The sequence below is a fragment of the Pimephales promelas genome, chromosome 4 (assembly GCF_988280905.1).
Source record: "Pimephales promelas chromosome 4, fPimPro1.hap1.1, whole genome shotgun sequence".
Taxonomy (NCBI): Eukaryota; Metazoa; Chordata; class Actinopteri; order Cypriniformes; family Leuciscidae; genus Pimephales; species Pimephales promelas.
In genome coordinates, this window is record NC_142772.1 from 45,353,961 (window position 1) to 45,372,456 (window position 18,496).

Below are 18,496 nucleotides of genomic sequence, written 5' to 3' on the forward strand. Positions count from 1 at the left end.
GATGGTATTAGCATCTGGTACCATAAATGTATCTATAAGGTGTAACTAGCTGTAAGTAGATGATTTAAGCTGGTGGTTTTAGTTGGTCTCCCATCTTGAACAGCTAAGATAAGCCTGGTCAGCTGAAGAAAAGTGTCCAAAACCAGGCCAACTAGCTTAGGTTGGTTTTAGCTGTTATTTTTCCCCAGAAGGGTTGTTGCTACCACAGTACAAAAAAGGGAGATAATTATGACCAAACGAGATGCATATAATCTGAATGCATATATATAATTATGTATCCAATCTCAAGCTTAAGTTTAAATATGTGAGAAGCGCGTGGGACTCATTATGATCTTTATAATACCCGATTGTGCGAGTAATCTATCATGCACACATGAGCGCGCGCAGCACTGCTGCTGTTACTAGAGAGATTCCAGGAGAGTCACGTGATCGCCAGTCAGGAAAGGAAGAATGAAGGGAGGAAAGCTGTATGCTGGCGCCCAATAACACACTCAGAAGGCAAGTTAAACAGCGATATATGCTCGAAATGACGCACAACCTTTCTTTTCATGAGTTTCTCTGTCTTTATAACTCGGCTTTAACAGCTTTACGCTAGTAACAAGGCTGCGTTTGATGGTTTGTCAAAGCAAACTCCTCGAGCTCAGCCGAGAATGACAAAGACTGTATTAAGTCATGTTGACTTCATTTCCACATGTTTTGCTTATGGTGATTTCCTTTCTTGACTAGTGTAAGTGAGTTTGATAATGTTATATTAGCTTGTTTGCTGCGGATGTGGTCTGACCGTATATTTCTGCAGCTTTCTGATGCGCACTTGAAATGTAAATTAATGTGTAACTTACTGCATGTCACAGTTCATTTTTTTTTTTTGAACGCACATTCATGGTATAAGACTGCTGTCTGGATTGCTAAAACTTTAGTTGTGGGCTGTATTAGCTAGTTGTATCATGAATAACTCTTTGTTTTTCCTGTGGCAGTACCGTAGATCAGTATCACTATCAGTATCAGATGGTAACCATGGTATTTTGATGCATGTTAACATGATATTAAATGCAACTTCCAACCATACCACGTACCATAGCATTATATATATATTATATTATATATATATATATATGAAGAGTTCAGATGCAAAAGCCTCTAAATGCCATTTGAAATTTTCTTCTTTAATGATGATTTTTATCAAACTTGTATATTTAAGTTCAGTAATTTCACTTAAATAACAATTAATAGGCAATTATCATTGCCATTTAAGTGAAATTACTGAACTTAAATATACAAGTTTGATAAAAATCATCATTAAAGAAGAAAATTTCAAATGGCATTTAGAGGCTTTTGCATCTGAACTCTTCATATATATATATATATATATATATATATATATATATATATATTGCTATGGTACATGGTATTTATCATAGTAAATGTCCAAACAGCTTTGTTTATTTTAGTATACAAAGGTACTTCAGAAAATACTTTTGTATGAACTGTATAAAATATATTTTGGTAGTGGTAACATGGTAAAGTGATTGATTGTACCTGGCATATCAATGAAATATGGTTACTTCCATGGCTGGAAAAGGCAATGGAAGGCTTCCATGGCAATTTTGAGCATGGCATGGTTGTTGGTGCCAGACGGGCCGGTCTGAGTATTTCACAATCTGCTCAGTTACTGGGATTTTCACGCACAACCATTTCTAGGGTTTACAAAGAATGGTGTGAAAGGGGAAAAACATCCAGTATGCGGCAGTCCTGTGGGCGGAAATGCCTTGTTGATGTTGATGCAGCTTGACTGATTCAAGCTGATAGAAGAGCAACTTTGACTGAAATAACCACTCGTTACAACCGAGGTATGCAGCAAAGCATTTGTGAAACCACAACACACACAACCTTGAGGCGGATGGGCTACAACAGCAGAAGACCCCACCGGGTACCACTCGTATCCACTACAAATAGGAAAAAGAGGCTACAATTTGCAAGAGCTCACCAAAATTGGACAGTTGAAGACTGGAAAAATGTTGCCTGGTCTGATGAGTCTCGATTCCTGTTGAGACATTCAGAATTTGGCGTAAACAGAATGAGAACATGGATCCATCATGCCTTGTTACCACTGTGCAGGCTGGTGGTGGTGGTGTAATGGTGTGGGGGATGTTTTCATGGCTTACTTTACTTTATTTCAGCACCTTGTTGAATCAATGCCACGTAGAATTAAGGCAGTTCTGAAGGCGAAAGGGGGTCAAACCCAGTATTAGTATGGTGTTCCTAATAATCCTTTAGGTGAGTGTATATATATATATGTGTGTGTGAATTTTTTACTTTTTTGTCACATGGTTTTAACGCTAGGTCTGATTCATGTATAGTTTAGTCACCCCAGACCCCACACAGACCTTTATTTATGGCACTTGTTTTTAAGAAAGAGGAATTTGCTTTTTTTAAACCAGGTCAGACGTGTGAAGTCGAATGTTCCTGTATTTATGACACATCGGTTGTTGACTTCAGTTTTTTTGTGGCTTTTTCTATATTTTTTAGAGCAGAAATGGGATGGAGATGTGTTGGTGTTTTGATTGACGGTTGGAGACAGGCCAAAAGTGAAGGCGTCGCAGAAGAGCTTTAATAGAACGGTGAATTTAGATCTATTACCATCCAAAAGTTTGGGGTCAGTACACTGTTTTAAAAAAAATAAATGTATATTTTTTATTCAGCCAGGACGTGTTAAATTGCATTAAATTAAAAAAGTGACAATAAAGATTTTTATAATGTTACTGAAAGTTTTTTTTAACTCTTTTGAACTTTCTATCAATCAAAGAATTATGGGGGGAAAAAAACGTAGTGTGTTCCCACAAAATAAATATTTGGCACAAATGTTTTTGAATAAGTGAACACAAGTAGGGGAACACATATCAATTTATATGCAAGAATAAGACAAAATAAACAGCCATTTTTACCTATATATATATTTTTACGAAATTATTTTAACACATAAGAAATGTTGCACTTCATTTAACATTAAATGTTGACCTAAATTAATCTTTAAATCAGTTTAAAATTGAACTGAATCAAGTAATTGTTGCATCTGTTTACATTCATTGATTCAACTAATCAACAAAACTTAATCTTAACTCTTTATGCATTTTTATGCACATCTTTAAAATATTGGATATATTGGATTGGATATAAAATATTGCAAAACACAGTCTTTAAGAAAGCCAAATATTAGTGCATTGAAATCATTGTTTTATATTGACTGATAAATAATGTGCAGAACAACTTTTTTATGAGAAGTAGAAAATTGGGTTATTAATTATTACAGTTAGGTTGGGTTACATATTATCATATTATCTATCTCCACTGTAAATGTAGTTTTTATTAATTTCTATTTCAGGGACAGGTGTCCTCGCCATCATGAAGTTGAATGAGAGGAGCGTGGCGCATTATGCCACGTGCAACTCTCCTCCAGACAAGACAGGCTTCCTCTTTAAGAAAGGGGAACGGAACACGGCGTACCACCGCCGCTGGTTTATCCTGAAGGGCAACATGCTGTTCTACTTCGAGGAGAGGGAAAGTCGAGAGCCCATTGGCGTCATCGTCCTGGAAGGCTGTACGGTGGAGCTCTGCGAGTCCGAATCTGAAGAGTTCGCCTTCGCCGTCAAATTCGACTGCATCAAAGCGAGAGTGTACAAGATGGCTGCGGAGAGCCAGGCCGGGATGGAATCGTGGGTCAAGGCTCTGTCCCGAGCCAGTTTCGACTACATGCGCCTGGTTGTGAAGGAGCTGGAGAGGCAGCTGGAGGAGGTACGTGAAGCGAGAGCGTTACAAGCCAAAAGCAGGGCGAAGAAACAGCAGGGGGTAGAAGCGGGCCCTCGAACCGCCACCCCGTCCCTACAGAACGCTGCCATAACGGGGCCTTCGCAGGAGGGGCTGTCTAGCAGAGAAAACGGGGTGACTTGGAGTAAACACACCAGTTTGGCAAACGGTGTCAGCGAGGGATGTGCCTGGGACGGGGACAGCAGCACGAGGGCAAGTGGAGTCAGACCACCTCCGGTGCCTCCGCGGAGGAAGACCAACGGCGGGTCGCTCGAGAGCCCTGTTTCTCCCGGCACGAGCTGCTTCTCCAAACTACACGAGTGGTACGGCAAAGAGGTGGCTGAACTGAGAACGGAATGGCTGCAGAGTAAATGAATGAAGCTGGACATCTGCAAGAGACTCAACATGTAAGCAGCCGCACACATACCAAACTTGCGATCATGGTTTAAAGGGACAGTTCACCTAAAAATGTCAATTCTGTTATTTACTCATCTTCATGTCTTTCTAAACCCGTAAGACTTTCGTTCATCTTCGCAACACAAATGATGGTATTATTTTCCCTCCGTTGACAGCTACACAACTACCACTTTGGCGCTTTAAAAAGTTTTAAATTAATGAATCCATATGAATTGAGTGGTTTAGTCCAAATTCGCTTTATATGATGAACATATTTAATTTAGGCTTTTATTCACATATAAACATTGATCATCGAAGAGAACATGCGCGACAACAAACCTCATTGGTTCTCGCTGAAGCTCAAACGTGATGCGTTACACGAGAACGAACCTCATTGGTTCTCGCTGAAGCTCAAAACGTGATGCGTAACACGAGAACGAACCTCATTGGTTCTCGCTGAAGCTCAAACGTGATGCGTAACACGAGAATGAACCTCATTGGTTCTCGCTGAAGCTCAAACGTGATGCGTAACACGAGAATGAACCTCATTGGTTCTCGCTGAAGCTCAAACGTGATGCGTAACATGAGAACGAACCTCATTGGCTCTCAAACGTCAAGCGATCATGCTTGAGCTTCCGCATTGAATGTGTGCATTGAATGTGTATATTATGTGAATAAAAGCCTAAATTGAATCTGTTCCTCATATATATATATAGGGATCGTGAACCGCTCGATTCATATAGATTAGTTTTACGATCTCTTTATGAACTTTTTTTAAGGCGTCAAAGTGGTAGTGGTAGTTCTGTAGTTGTAGTTGATTTCATCAAAGAGATCTTCATTTGTGTTCTGAAGTTGAATGAAAGTCTTACGGGTTTGGAACGAGACAAGGATTTTTGGGTGAACTATCCCTTTAAGACATAATAGGTCATTAATCTAAAAACAGAGAGAGCATCAAAATGAAAATCACTTTTCCATTGTTAACTGGTAATTTTTTTTTACTATTATTATTTTTTTTATTAAACAAGACCAAGCCATTTTTTTTAAAGGAACATTTTGTCATTGTTTACTCACCCTCATGTCACATTCTGTCACAACTGTGAAAAATAAAGTTAATTAATTTATTTTTTAAATACAGCAAGTGACCAAAGTTGGGAAAAAATGTTTAACTATATGCACAAATATGACAAAATAAACCACAATATTAACCAATAATGCACTTTGAACTGTTGAGGGTTGACCTAAATTAATCTTTCAATCAATTCATCGGAACACAGTTTGAACTCATTTTAACTTTATGCAATTTTTGCTTTTGAAGTTTACTTTAAAATCATCTTAAAGGAGTAGTTCACTTTTAAAAAAACTTTTGCTGATAATTTACTCGCCCCCATCTCATCCAAGATGTCCATGTCTTTCTTTCTTCAATCGAAAAGAAATTAAGGTTTTTGATGAAAACATTCCAGGATTTTCTCCATATAATGGACTTCAATGGGAACCAAACGGTTCAAGGTCTAAGTGAGAGTTTCAGTGCAGCTTCAAAGGGCTTTAAACGACACCAGACGATGAATAAGGGTCTTATCAAGGACCCTTCGAGTCAAGACTCGAAAAAAGATTTGTTCATTTTGATGAACGAGTTCGAACAGGAGAGTCACGAACGCTCATCACAGAATAGAGCAAGGTGAGCATTTGTGCTTATAAAACAAACTTTTTTATGTATTTATTAAATGAGCGATCGTTTCGCTAGATAAGACCCTTTTTCATCGTCTGGTGTCATTTAAAGACCTTTGAAGCTGCACTGAAACTCTCATTTGGACCTTGAACCGTTTGGTTCCCAATGAAGTCCATTAAAAAGTCCGTCGACTGAAGAAAGAAAGACATGGATATTTTGGATGACGTGGGGGTGAGTAAATTATCAGCAAAAGTTTTTTTTTTAAAGTGAACTACTCCTTTAACATAATGTTCCTCACAAGTTTGTCTGTTTTTGAAGATTATCAGTGAAAAACACTTAATATGTGTTACTTTAAAAGAGCCAAACAACATTTGTTTGTGTTCATGAAAGCAAGAAAGCGATGTGGGTTTGGAAGGACATGAGAATGAGTAAATGATGACGGCGTTTTCTTTTTTTAGATGAACTGAAAAGTCTCTTAGCTTCATGTGGGGGTTTTCCTAGAAACTCATGTGGAAGTGGCTTGCCAATTCTTTTCATTTTTTTTTTAAATGTATATATATATTTTTTAAATTGACGTCTTCTTTGTAGAACAACACTGTGAATCACTTTTCACAATGTTTGTCTTGATAAAAAAAAAAAAATGAATAGCGGTACAATATCTGTGTTTTCAGAATCAAAATCATCTTGAATGTTAAATAGTACAGTGCCAAAGCTGGTCTATGGTCACTTGCCATCGTTTTTCAATATTTTATGATCAAAAGCAAGTTAACCTTTTATTCTGCATTTTAGGATATCTACATTCGAACCTGCCAAAAACTGAATTGCCAAAATGATTTCTAAATATGTAAAGGTGTCTGAGACAATGGAGCTATCTAACTAGCCAGCTAACATGTAATCTCAGGACTCCGGTCAATAGATCTTTGAAGCAATGTTATTAATTGTTATGCTAAGCCTTGCTATACTTAATTATGTATTATCTTGCCAATTAGCATGTCAATGTTTTGCTTTGCCTTTTAAAACGGACCAATTATAGTCATTATACTGTGACCAACATTTAATTCATTATACATAGAGCTCTTGAATTTATTTATGACTTTTTCAAAATGCATTTTTAATGGTACGAATTGAGTGCAATCCTGTAATCATATCATGGGGAGGTATTGTCTACGGTAACACTAATTAGGGTCCTTGACTGGCCAACCACAGTGCCTTCAGATTTCATGTAAAATAAAAATGGGAATTAAGAGATGAACATGGTTTTAATCATAACAGCTTGTGTATTAACACGGTACTGCAATAGAATTTACTTGTTGCTGAAGCTGTATTGCAATAAACAGGCACTGAAATTTCATTGGGTAAAATATTTCAATTTGAAGGAGAATTTTTTTAAGGAATCAAATAAAGATGAGCATCAAGATAAAATGTGTATTTTATTTGTGTGTGTGTGTGTGTTTGTTTTTTTCTTCAAAATGTGAACTCGCACAATTTAACCACAAGGTGGCTCAGCATTGCTTTGTATTTATATTTTGTATCGGTGAGTAGTTCCATTTTCTGAAAGACTGAAGGGTTCATTCATTCACAGATCCAGTTTCTTTGCATTAGTTAGAAATGTATGGAGAATGCTTTGAATTTGTATTTGTTGGGTGGTTTCTAAAATTCAATGCTCTTGACTTTATTTGTACATTTCTCATCTTCAGCTATGCGCATAATAAAAATAAACCATGAAAAGTACACTTTGACATGCCCTTCATGGTCCTTTCAAGGACATGGAAGTAAAGATTAAGTTTCGAGGGCATTGCTACTACTGTGGAGCGTACGTTTTTTTGTACTCTGAATGAAGATTTCGTTGACAATTTCATATAGTAACACGCTTTTAATGGACAACACGTTTGTCAACGGAAACTACAAAATATATCATGTGAAGCCACAAAGAAAGCACTGAACCTGAAGCTGTTTTCAAAATAAAAGTCCCAAAGCGCTACTTTAAAGGGCTACTGAAGTGCCTTGAACCTAGAGCCGTTGGGCTCTGCTTGAACCGCTTGAAGAAACAGGATGAAAGGGCGGGACATATCGAACAGCCCCTCCCCCTTTTAAAATAGGGTTTTGTTTACAGAGCCATTGGTCTTGTTATTGCCGCAGTTTCCTCCTTATCTCTTATTGTTTCTCCTCATAATCTCTATCACTTTAAAATATAGCATTGTGAGTTAGCAGAATTCAAATGGGTCCGGTATGTTTTCTGGTCTGCGCCAACTATTAGACTATGTGTGCGCTGCAGTGGTTCCAGTGACGCAAAGCTCCCTATTCCCTAGTGCACTTGGTGTCATTTGTAGAAAATAGTAATGTGTGTGAACAAGTGAACAATTTTAGCCTAGGTTAGCTTCAATGTATTTATAATGTAGGGGCCGAGCTTCAGATTATAGAGAGCTTTTGATTGGACAGAAAAGCTGAAGTTCAGAGAGATGTCATCAAAATCAATTATCCATATCTTCGAAAGTTTTGAATGCTTATACCTTCTAAATGTAACATTTATTTTAATTTAATGTAAAAAAAAACATTCAAAATTACCCCCCCCCCCCAATCAAAAAAAAAATCAATTTGATTTTATGGGGATTATAAATTAGGAGTAGACATGAGGTCAAAGTTGTCCAGTATGACCTATTTTTACAACATTGTTGTTTACAATTAGTCTACTACACATGCAATTTGTGTGAATATTAGAGTGGCTAGATGGCAGTATTTTAAAGTACTTAATTTGTGTGATATAAAATGTATAGCAGCCTATATGTGTGTACATAACTGTACATCTCTCTCTCTCATATATATATATATATATATATATATATATATATATATATATATATATATATATATATATATATATATATACACATCGCATACATGTAATTTTATTTTATGTAATTATCATCATTTTTAACTGTATTGTATTCTTTTTATTGTAGTTTTATATTAATTTTTATCACCCTAAGATGTTGATAAATCAAGAACTCTTAAATGTTTCTCAGAATAAACCATTTGTATACATGATGTCCGTGTTTTGAAATATCATGAATATTAGAGTGACGCAATTGTATGAGAAAGTTGCAAAAACTACACGAATGGCTTTGCACACAAAATGGGGCTTTTATTTTGCCGGAAACTCAGTGTGTCTCGCCACATCAAGGATTGGTCGTCGCTTGTTGTCGCTGTGTCCATGAAAAGTTTGTGTGTGTGTGTGTGTGTGTGTGTGTTTTTTTCTTCCTGAAAGTTTACGCAGGACTGTTGGTGCGCGCATCCAACATGACAGAGAAAGTAACGGACACCACGGCTGGCAGGCAAGTCATGTTTAATCATTACTATAGCTCTCTCTATTTGTAAGTTAAGATGTTTAATAGAGTTCTGCAAATGATTAACGGTTCGTGCTATATATCCAGACACTTTGGGCCAGAAGTTTCTTGGTCAGTGCAGATAACGCAGAACGTGAGAGTTTGAGTCGAGAGGAGGGGGGTCTCCCGTTTCTGTTCTCCGACAGTTATGACACCGCAGTAATCATTATGAAAGTTTAATACAACTCATGTATTGGCTATTGAGGTTATGCGATGCTATCTTCCCTTTCAAAATGTATTGCAAAGTTATAATGAACTTGACACGCGCAGAAGAAAGTTTAAAGGGATCACGCAGTTTCACAGCGCGTGCCTGGCTCGGTCCGAAAGATACGTGAATTACGTACAGATTCTCAGAATTTGCGTCATTTCGAACTGGCAATTAAAGAAAGCAGCGCAAAATTAGTACGATCATTTAACACGATTAAACTGCACGTGCTCATGCGTTCGCACCCGCTTACAAGTTTCTTAATGACATCGAATTAAGTCCATGGATTACGTAATTTTTGTTACACAACATACATTATCATTACTAATTAATGTGGCACGAGCTCTTTTCCATACTCATGCGAAACGGTCTCGTGTATTCAAATGTATTTATGGAATTAACACTGCTTTTACTTTAGTTATGATGCATTTTATTCATAATAACAATAATAATATGGCATGGTTATTTGCATATTATTGTGAAATCGGCTCGTGAACATGTGTATGCAAATGAGTTTATGCCAGATGTGGTTTTCATTATCTAGAACAAGCGACCGGAAATCCGGCCTGTACTTAAGTTTATTATGTATTTTTATTAATAATAATAATACTAATAATAATGTGCAATTTTCATTTGCATATACGTGTAAAATGGGCTCGTGTGTTTGCAAATGACTCCATGCTAGATATGCTTTCATCTTCCGGGCATCTGGATCAGTGTGTGATGTTTATGTCAGGCAGATGTTAAAGTCCTGCAGCTGAAATACAAATCATAATTTGTGAAGTATTTAGGTAGCAGTAGCATATTGAGTGTGTGACTAAGTGTATGTTGACTTGAGAATCTAAATTTGAGTTCCTATACGGATATTTGGGGGCGTGAATGTTCTTGCAGTGGTGAAATGATGTTCAAGTGAAACGATTAATCGCGATTAATCACATCAAAATTAATGTTTGTGTTTACATAATATATATGTGTGTGTGCACAGTGCGTAATTATTTAGTATATATAAATACACACACATGCATGTGTGAAAAATATTTAAGAAATATTTAAGAAATATTTTAGGGCTGTGCAAAGATTAATTGCGATTAATCGCATTCAAAATAAAAGTTTGTGTTTACATAATATATGTGTGTGTGCTGTGTATTATTATTTTGTATATATAAATACATATGCATGCATGTATATATTTAAGAATTATTTGCATGTAAATACTGTATATATATATATAATACATAATCTATATTATATATAAATATAAATATTTTATATACGAATAACACATTTTCTTAAATATACATGCATGTGTGTGTGTATATATATACATATACACAAAATAATTATACACAGCACACACAAATATATTATGTAATCACAAACTTTTATTTTGGATCGCAAAATAATTTTTTTATATAATTCTTTTATATAATTCTTATATAATAATTCTTTTATTAATCGCAATTAATCTTTGCACAGCCCTAATAAATAAAAATATTTTATATATAAATAACATATAAAACTGATTATTTAGTACTTTTTAATTTTCATTTTAATGATCAGGGTCCAAAACTCACCGTTTGCCACACATGGCCTTTATTAACTTGCTGAAAAGATTTCTTACAGCCCACAAAACTGTATTTTGCATATACTTGTAACCTTGTGTCAGTGGAGCCATTTAACTTCCTTAAAAAGAGCTGATTGTGTCGAGCAGCAGATACATGCATAACCAAATTAACATCTATAATGTAATTTCTATAAAATGCTTATTAGTCTCGGATGGACTTTGGTGAGTGTTAAATATTTACCTTGGGTGTGATATTTGTAACATGCATTAGTTTAGTTGTGGTTTTCTGTGCGTCTCTCTGTGTATTATATTGAAACGAATTTCACACGGCTCAGAGCACATTCGAAAGCTTTTCAATGTATGAGTATGAGTAAGTGCTGATGGCAATATGTGTGTGTTCATGTATAGAACAGGGGATTCTGTTGCATCATAATGCTTTCGTCTCAAGCTGGAAGAATCCCCTGTTCCCACACTCGCTGGCCCCTGAACTCTTACCCAGGGAACAGTGTGTCTAGATGTGGCTGTGTGATATGGTAGCCTAAAAGCAACGTGCTACTTGTGCATGTGTGTGTGCAGACGTGTGTGTACATGCACTTCCTTTTGATCAACCTCCTTCAGGTTCTGCAGCCTCATAAAAGGGCACAAAGACATACTTTAATGTGTGTTTTCTGCCCCACCATCAGCCATTCTGGCTGGTTTTTGTGCATGCTAGTGTCAGGGAGGGATAGAACGACTATTGAATGGGCTTGTGCAAACAGGACAGGGGAGAATTACAAGGTTACATTGTATCTTGCTTGCGGTCGAGTCAAGAATGCTGTCATTGTGTGTTTGGAGACATGGAATATTTGTCTAGCAGATGCACAGACACCGTTGAGTGCCATTGAGGTGTTGATATGTGTTTTTCCTTATTTGAAGGTATACATTGGAATGACTCCCGCAAAGTGTGTATAATTAGTGCTCTGTGTTAACACACTCCTAGCACTGTTGTTGGTCACATTGAGGAATTAGAGGTTTGTTTAAAAAAAATTGTGCGTAACTTATATGGGAGTTTGTGCTATGAACCTCAACTTAATTTGAGCAATCAGAATTACAATTTTGACATGGTGGACGGTAAAACTTACATGGAAGGAGGATCCTGAGCCATATAGGGACCAGGGGCCGGATTCATGAAAGTGTTTTCAAGATTCATAGCCCTCAATCGGGTCATGGGGTCTATAAGATCTCCGTGGAATAAGATTTTGTGACTTTTCATACATTATCTATCTATACACATTACACACAAAAAACTGGGCTTGATTCTGAAGGTATGTACAAAAAAAATGTTTACACTTCTGGTCTTCGGGGTCAATATGACCCCACATTGAAATGAATGGGAAATGTGAAAAAACTAAATATTTTTTTTTTCATGTGTCAAAAAAAAAAAAAATTTTACACAGAAATGAAACAGTACTAGAGCATAAATGCAATGTATCATAAAAAAGTAATATTTCATATGCAAGCTAATGGTGTAGTTGAGTAATTGTGTGATGTATCGATTAGAGCCAGACCGATATATCGGCCGGCCGATATTATCGGCCGGCCGATATTATCGGCCGATATTAGGCATTTTCCATAATATCGGTATCGGCAGTTATAATGGCCGATAAATGAATATTTAAAAAATAAAATAAAAACGGACGAAACACGCTTCAATCATCTCTCCTTGGCCTGTTATATTGAAAATGTATGTTTTACAATTTGCAGTATGATGTTATCTATTGCTAAATTATGGCTCATCCTAGACTAGCTAACTACAAAGCTAGCTAATGCCACTATCATCAGTGGAAGACTGCTAACGTTAACATTAATGAGCTTGGAAACCACAATGAACTTTTTCTGCCTAAATAAAGTAATTATTACTGTATTTATAACAAGCATATCTCTAGTTACAGTCCCTGCATTGTAAAATGTACAGTACGTTATACTTGCGAGGAGTGAACATTTAGACATAGAGAAAAGTATCAAACGTATCTTGTGCAGAAAAGTTAGCTCTTCTTTTACACGTGTGTGAAATCCAACAATATTTAATAAAAAAAAAATATCGGCCGATATATCGGAATATCGGATTTTAAAACCCCCAAATATTTGTATCGGTATCGGCCTTCAAAATCTTTTTATCGGTCGGGCTCTAGTATCGATACAAAAATACTTTACTTCTCATCTATTTATTAATGCTGTGTTTTTGGAGATATAAACAAAAAAAATGATATATTATTTGCATGATTGAAAATGTATATTTTTTGTACAATTACTCAATCAATTGTTGGGGTCTTACAGACCCCGGAGCCTAGAAGTGTAAACAGGAAATGAAGACCTTTTGAAGGTTAAGAAATCCTCTCAAATATTTTGTTAAGAATGTTAAGTTGTTGAATACGAAATAATCTTAAAGTTATATTAGCCCATTTCGAATAAGCTAGCAATAGCAAGCTAGCTTTGAAAGCATAGGATCCCACCCTCCCTTCAGAGCGTCTCCAAAGCCAGGCCTCCTTCAAAACACAAACACAGCATAGTCTGCAAAGTTAAATAGAGTGCCGAAGTGATGACGTCACTTTGTAGGACATCTCGGAAGCTAGCGGCGCATGGGTTCCCTCGGTCGAAAAGCAATGCATTTTCCCCATAGACTTTTGGAAAATCGCAAAAAAATAAGATCTGTGTTTAACAAAGAGTTGTGACCCTTACACGTTTTGTCTAGCAAGATAAAATTTATACATTTTGAAGCCTATATGAAGATTTTAAAAAACACAATCAGACACAATAAAGTTTAAAAAAACATAAGCAGGTTATAACTGTGTGTTCTATGTCATAGATCAAAACGTGAAAATATTCAGAGGCTTTGTTCACCACAGACCTTATTTCAGGCGATTTAGCAAAAACCCATTCAAAAATCCCATAGGCTTTAGAGCGAGGGAACCGGTAGTGCTAAAATGCTAACTCACTTCCGCGTTTTGGCCTACAGAGTGACGTCGTAACTTCGGCACTCTATTACCTCATGTCGTAAAGCACATAACATTACAATAATAATGCATATAAACCACTTACAGAGCTCTAGTTGTACCTGCTGACTGCTGCAGGTTAATTTCAGTGTTGATAAAACGCATAAATCAGAGTCTGAGGACTTCAAAAAACGTCACTGGTTGCCATCTTGTAATATTTATATTTTATACGCAGCTTGGGGTTTGGCACTTTTGATTTGGGGCCGGCAATCAAACACTCGGAACACCCTAGTAACCACCTAGCAACTGGCCAGCAACTGCATGGCAACAAAATTGTGTCTGTGACACACATTAGAAAATGTAATATTTTGCTGTTTAGAGTGTGTTTAAGGATAATCCTCAATGTTGTCGATGCCAGAGAGAGAATGCTCTGAAGTCCAGTATTTTTGGAGATATAGGTACATGATTATAATTATTTTAAAGATATCACAGACCCAGTATGTTCTCTGTCTTAGGAGTTTATACATTCTTGGTGAAACCTTGGCCATGGATTTTTTTTCTTGTAATTGCTAGTTTTAATCACACAATTCTGACTTTATAACTTGCAATTGCGACGTTATGTCACGCAATTCTGAGAAAAGAGTTAGAATTGCGAGTTTAGCTTTATCAAGCAATTCTCCGAAAAAAAAGCAGAATTGCGAGTTTATATCACGCAATTCTCAGAAAGAAGTTTTTCATGCAATTTTGAGAAAAAACAGAATTGTATGATTTTATTCAGTGGCGGTAATAAGCTTCCATCCTGTTGGGCAGACGTGTGATTGTGAAAAGCTTTAAAACTTACGCAAGGCCTCAGTTTTTTGTGTGGCTTTTGGATTTAGGGCATGTGGCAGCCCTTGAAGAACTCTCCATATAGTCTGCAAGGGAAGATTGATATTTATTTTGATAAATGACATTTTTTGCATTTCTGTAGTCCACAGTAGTAGCAGCATGAGGCGAGATGAAAATAATGGTCATGGTCAATATGATGAACTTACTTATTAAAGCATTTTATTGACTAACTCTTGATTTATGTATGTTTTTGTTTTAGTGGTTTGTTTATGTCAAGTAGGCGGCCTACATGATTTTTTTTATTTATTTCTTGTTTGCGAATAAGAAAATCAATCAAGTGCAAATCATTTTAAAAAGGTAATGTTTTTAGTTAACTTTTTAAGCTACTCTGAAATGTAAAATATACATAATAATATATTTGAAAATAAATAATATGCATTTTTCTGTATTTCTGAGCACAACATATGTGTGAGAGAATGCATAAACAATGTCTGGACCATGTGGCCAGCTATAGGTCAACGGAAATGTGACATGAACGCACTCATACAGGGGGAAAACAATCCCAAGGGCCCCTTCTTTTTTGTATCCTGATTCCTGTGGCTCTGGCTGTTTGCAGACCATTCCTTCCATGTTGATTACTTTGATTTAAATTGTTGAATTAATCGCAATTAATTTCATATATCAACATTTACTTATGGTTAATCGACTAATCTGCGAATATTTTAATCGATTATTCAGCTTTTGCGATTGTTTGCAATATTTATTTATACATATTCTAACTCTCAAATAAAACAAGGAAATCACTTCAGCTTGTGAAGCCAAATGAATAGACCAATCTCCTTCACGTTTTTTGTCCTTCTCTGAAGTCATCAATAGTTCAACTGCTACAATGACTGGTACTTTGTTTTTATTAAGTTTTCTATTCATAAGCTTGCGATTCAATTTGGATAGATAGCCTATCAGATATCAGTAAGTTGTACTGTATCTTTCAACATACCTTCTGATGCTCATGTTTATTTCGTGCTGTAACTAGTAGTAAAGAGGAAGAGTTGATGATATATTGTTTGAATTTCATATTAAAATGGAATTTAAAAGCTGAATCTATTTTTCCTATCAAAAGTAACCTGCTCTGTCTTATCTGTCAGCTCGTTGTAAGTGTCCTCTGCAATATATCTTCATTGCGATATTTTAAACGGTGTCTTTTATTGGATTTGATCCGGGACGGTTCAGTCCTCCACTGGCCAATCAAGGCCTTGTTCAGCCCTATTTCATGTCATTGAACTTAAGTCCACAGAATCCCATTTTACAATTCGTCAATCTGTCCGAGGTTAGCATTGAACACTGGATGCATTCGTACATCTTAAGGCAGTGAGTTGCGTCTTGCTGTTTTTTAATCCTTTGCTATTAAGTTAAAAGTAGTTCATTTTGAAAAATGTCTCGCTCTGTTGGATTTGGCTTTATTCCGGTATTTTCATTTGCACACTCTAAAAAATGCTGGGTTATTTCAACCCAAATGTTGGGTCAAATATGGACAAACCTAAATGTTGGGTTAAAAATGTAATTGGAAAAAAAATTACAGTTGAAAGTGAAAGTTGAAGTTGGGTTAAAATTTTAAATTTTATTTTTAACCCAACATTTTGGTTTGTCCCTATTTGACCCAAATTTGGGTTGTTTTAACCCAACTTTGGGTCAAATATGGACAAACCCAAATGTTGGGTTAAAAATGTAATTAAAAACATTACTGTTGAAAGTGAAAGTTGAAGTTGGGTTAAAATTTTAAATTACATTTTTAACCGAACATTTGGGTTTGTCCATATGTGACCCAAAGTTGGGTTAAAACAACCCAACATGTTTAGAGTGTAACCTCACCAAACTTAAAATGGGTATCGTCACATTCCACTCTAAAAAAAATGCCCGTTTTAAGTTTGGTGAGGTTACACTCCAAAAATGTTGGATTGCTTTAACCCAACTTTGGGTCACATATGGACAAACCCAAACGTTGGGTTAAAAATGTAAGTAAAAAATGTAACCCAATGTGGTTTTTTGTCCATATTTGACCAAAAGTTGGGTTAAAACAACGCAGGAATTTTTAGAGTGTGGTCTAGTTGTGTGAGGATGCGCAAAGAGATGCTACTTTAAACGTGAATTGCTCAAATGGTCCGTTTTGAAAGGGATATTCTTAATTATGGAGTAATGTATGAATTGGAAGGGCATTATTAATTGAGTAGATGTGTTATTGTCTTGTAATAATTTATTTCCATTAAATGAATTTGTTAAATTGGAAGCCGTAATGCCGTTTTGCTTTAGCTACCATACCTTTCACGCATAAAACTTTGAAGTCAAAGTTCATATCTGCATGTGAACGGTGTGTGTGTGTGTGTGTGTGTGTATTGTGTGTGTGTGTGTGTGTGTGTGTGTGTGTGAATAGTAAGTGGTCACTAAGGCAGGGCAGGGTTTCCTGTCTCTGTGAATAAGTCCACTGCTTGTCTGCTTCCCGCACTCTTTATTTTTGTGTCTCATTATAAAGAAGTTCTCATGCTTGTGCGAAGTGTTTGTTCCGTGTGGTCTGCACGCTCGTCAAGTCATAAGGAGGAAGCTGGCACGAGGTTTGCGATTTCTCTGATTCAGCAAAATTACGTGTACAAAATCAGTTTCTGAGAGTCGGTATCATCTAGGCACTGCTTTTATTATCATGACCCTACAGTACAGGAAACTCTCTGTGTGTGTCGAGCTTCCAAAGACCCCAGCTGGGGAATTAGAGGTTGCAAACGTAATGGACTTGAAGTCGCGGTGGAATACAAAGCTCGGAAATTACACCAGTGCACCAAGTGTTTGGCTTGAATGATGATTCTGAACTGTGTGTGTTTGAATTGGTTAATGTTAATAAGGAGTTGATTTGTAGCAGTTCGTAATATCTGTTTAACTTTAATATTTCATATTAGCAGCTCGAATCAAAACGTAAAAATGTTTTGTGTTTTAAACTGTATTTTTCATCAGAAATTTCGAAACGGTTTTGAAACGATACTCTTGTTTCTTTTCACCACATTTTAAGATCTTGGTAAATTCATGATTTTTCATACACTTAAATTAACCCCATTTATTTCTTTTGTGCTGAAGAGTTGTTTATGAAATATAAGTATTTTTAGGTAACTTTAACGTTAGTAGGCATTGCATGTTTAGATTTAACCATCAAAGCCCTTCAGAGCCCAACTACACAGCAACAACTAAAAATTATCAGCTCACCTTAGCAACCCCATAGCAATGCCGTGGCAACCAACCACAACAGCCAATCATGGTTGTGACTCACCGTTCACACCGTAACTGTTTGCTAGATAGTATATTGGATTTGAATGCTGTTTTTTGAGTTGTTTGATTTTAACTCGAGCCTTGTATAGTGTGAAGACACATTTGTACAGATGCAAGACATATTGACTGTTCACCCATAACACCATTTTGCATTCCACTGCACTGCTTTTCCATTGTTATATGTAAACAACACGTACCGTACAACACGTGTCGTACTTGCATTTATTTTGCTGTCTCCTAAGAAGCGGCGTTCTAAAAAAAGTTAACTTTTTCCATTTTGTAACGCAAAAATGCATTTTATGTGAACAGCCCTGCTCGTTTGCTCTGAATAATCTTGTATTTTGCTATGCGTCCATTGAGTTCCAAATGCAAATG

At 36.3% G+C, this 18,496-nt stretch overlaps 2 protein-coding genes across 4 annotated transcripts in view; both read left to right on the forward strand.

The window, feature by feature from the left end:
• Positions 1-415: 415 nt before the first annotated feature.
• pheta1 (PH domain containing endocytic trafficking adaptor 1) lies at positions 416-7,289 on the forward strand. 3 transcript variants are annotated; one of them, XM_089130573.1, is made up of 3 exons: positions 416-498; positions 2,527-2,618; positions 3,380-7,289. In XM_089130573.1, exon 3 carries the CDS (start codon positions 3,400-3,402, stop codon positions 4,174-4,176), a length of 777 nt encoding a protein of 258 aa, XP_088986699.1. In that variant the 5' UTR covers positions 416-498; positions 2,527-2,618; positions 3,380-3,399; the 3' UTR covers positions 4,177-7,289. The 3 variants fall into 3 exon arrangements, with proteins under 3 accessions (XP_088986699.1, XP_088986700.1, XP_088986698.1); XM_089130574.1 differs by having other exon boundaries at positions 2,532-2,653; XM_089130572.1 differs by having other exon boundaries at positions 2,532-2,618.
• A 1,757-nt stretch (positions 7,290-9,046) lies between these two features.
• The window catches only part of sh2b3 (SH2B adaptor protein 3), a 52,709-nt gene continuing 43,259 nt past the window's right edge, over positions 9,047-18,496 (forward strand). Inside the window, exon 1 of the mRNA XM_039659603.2 lies at positions 9,047-9,195. The gene's annotated coding sequence lies outside the window, so the exon portion shown is untranslated. The remainder of the gene's footprint in view (positions 9,196-18,496) is intronic.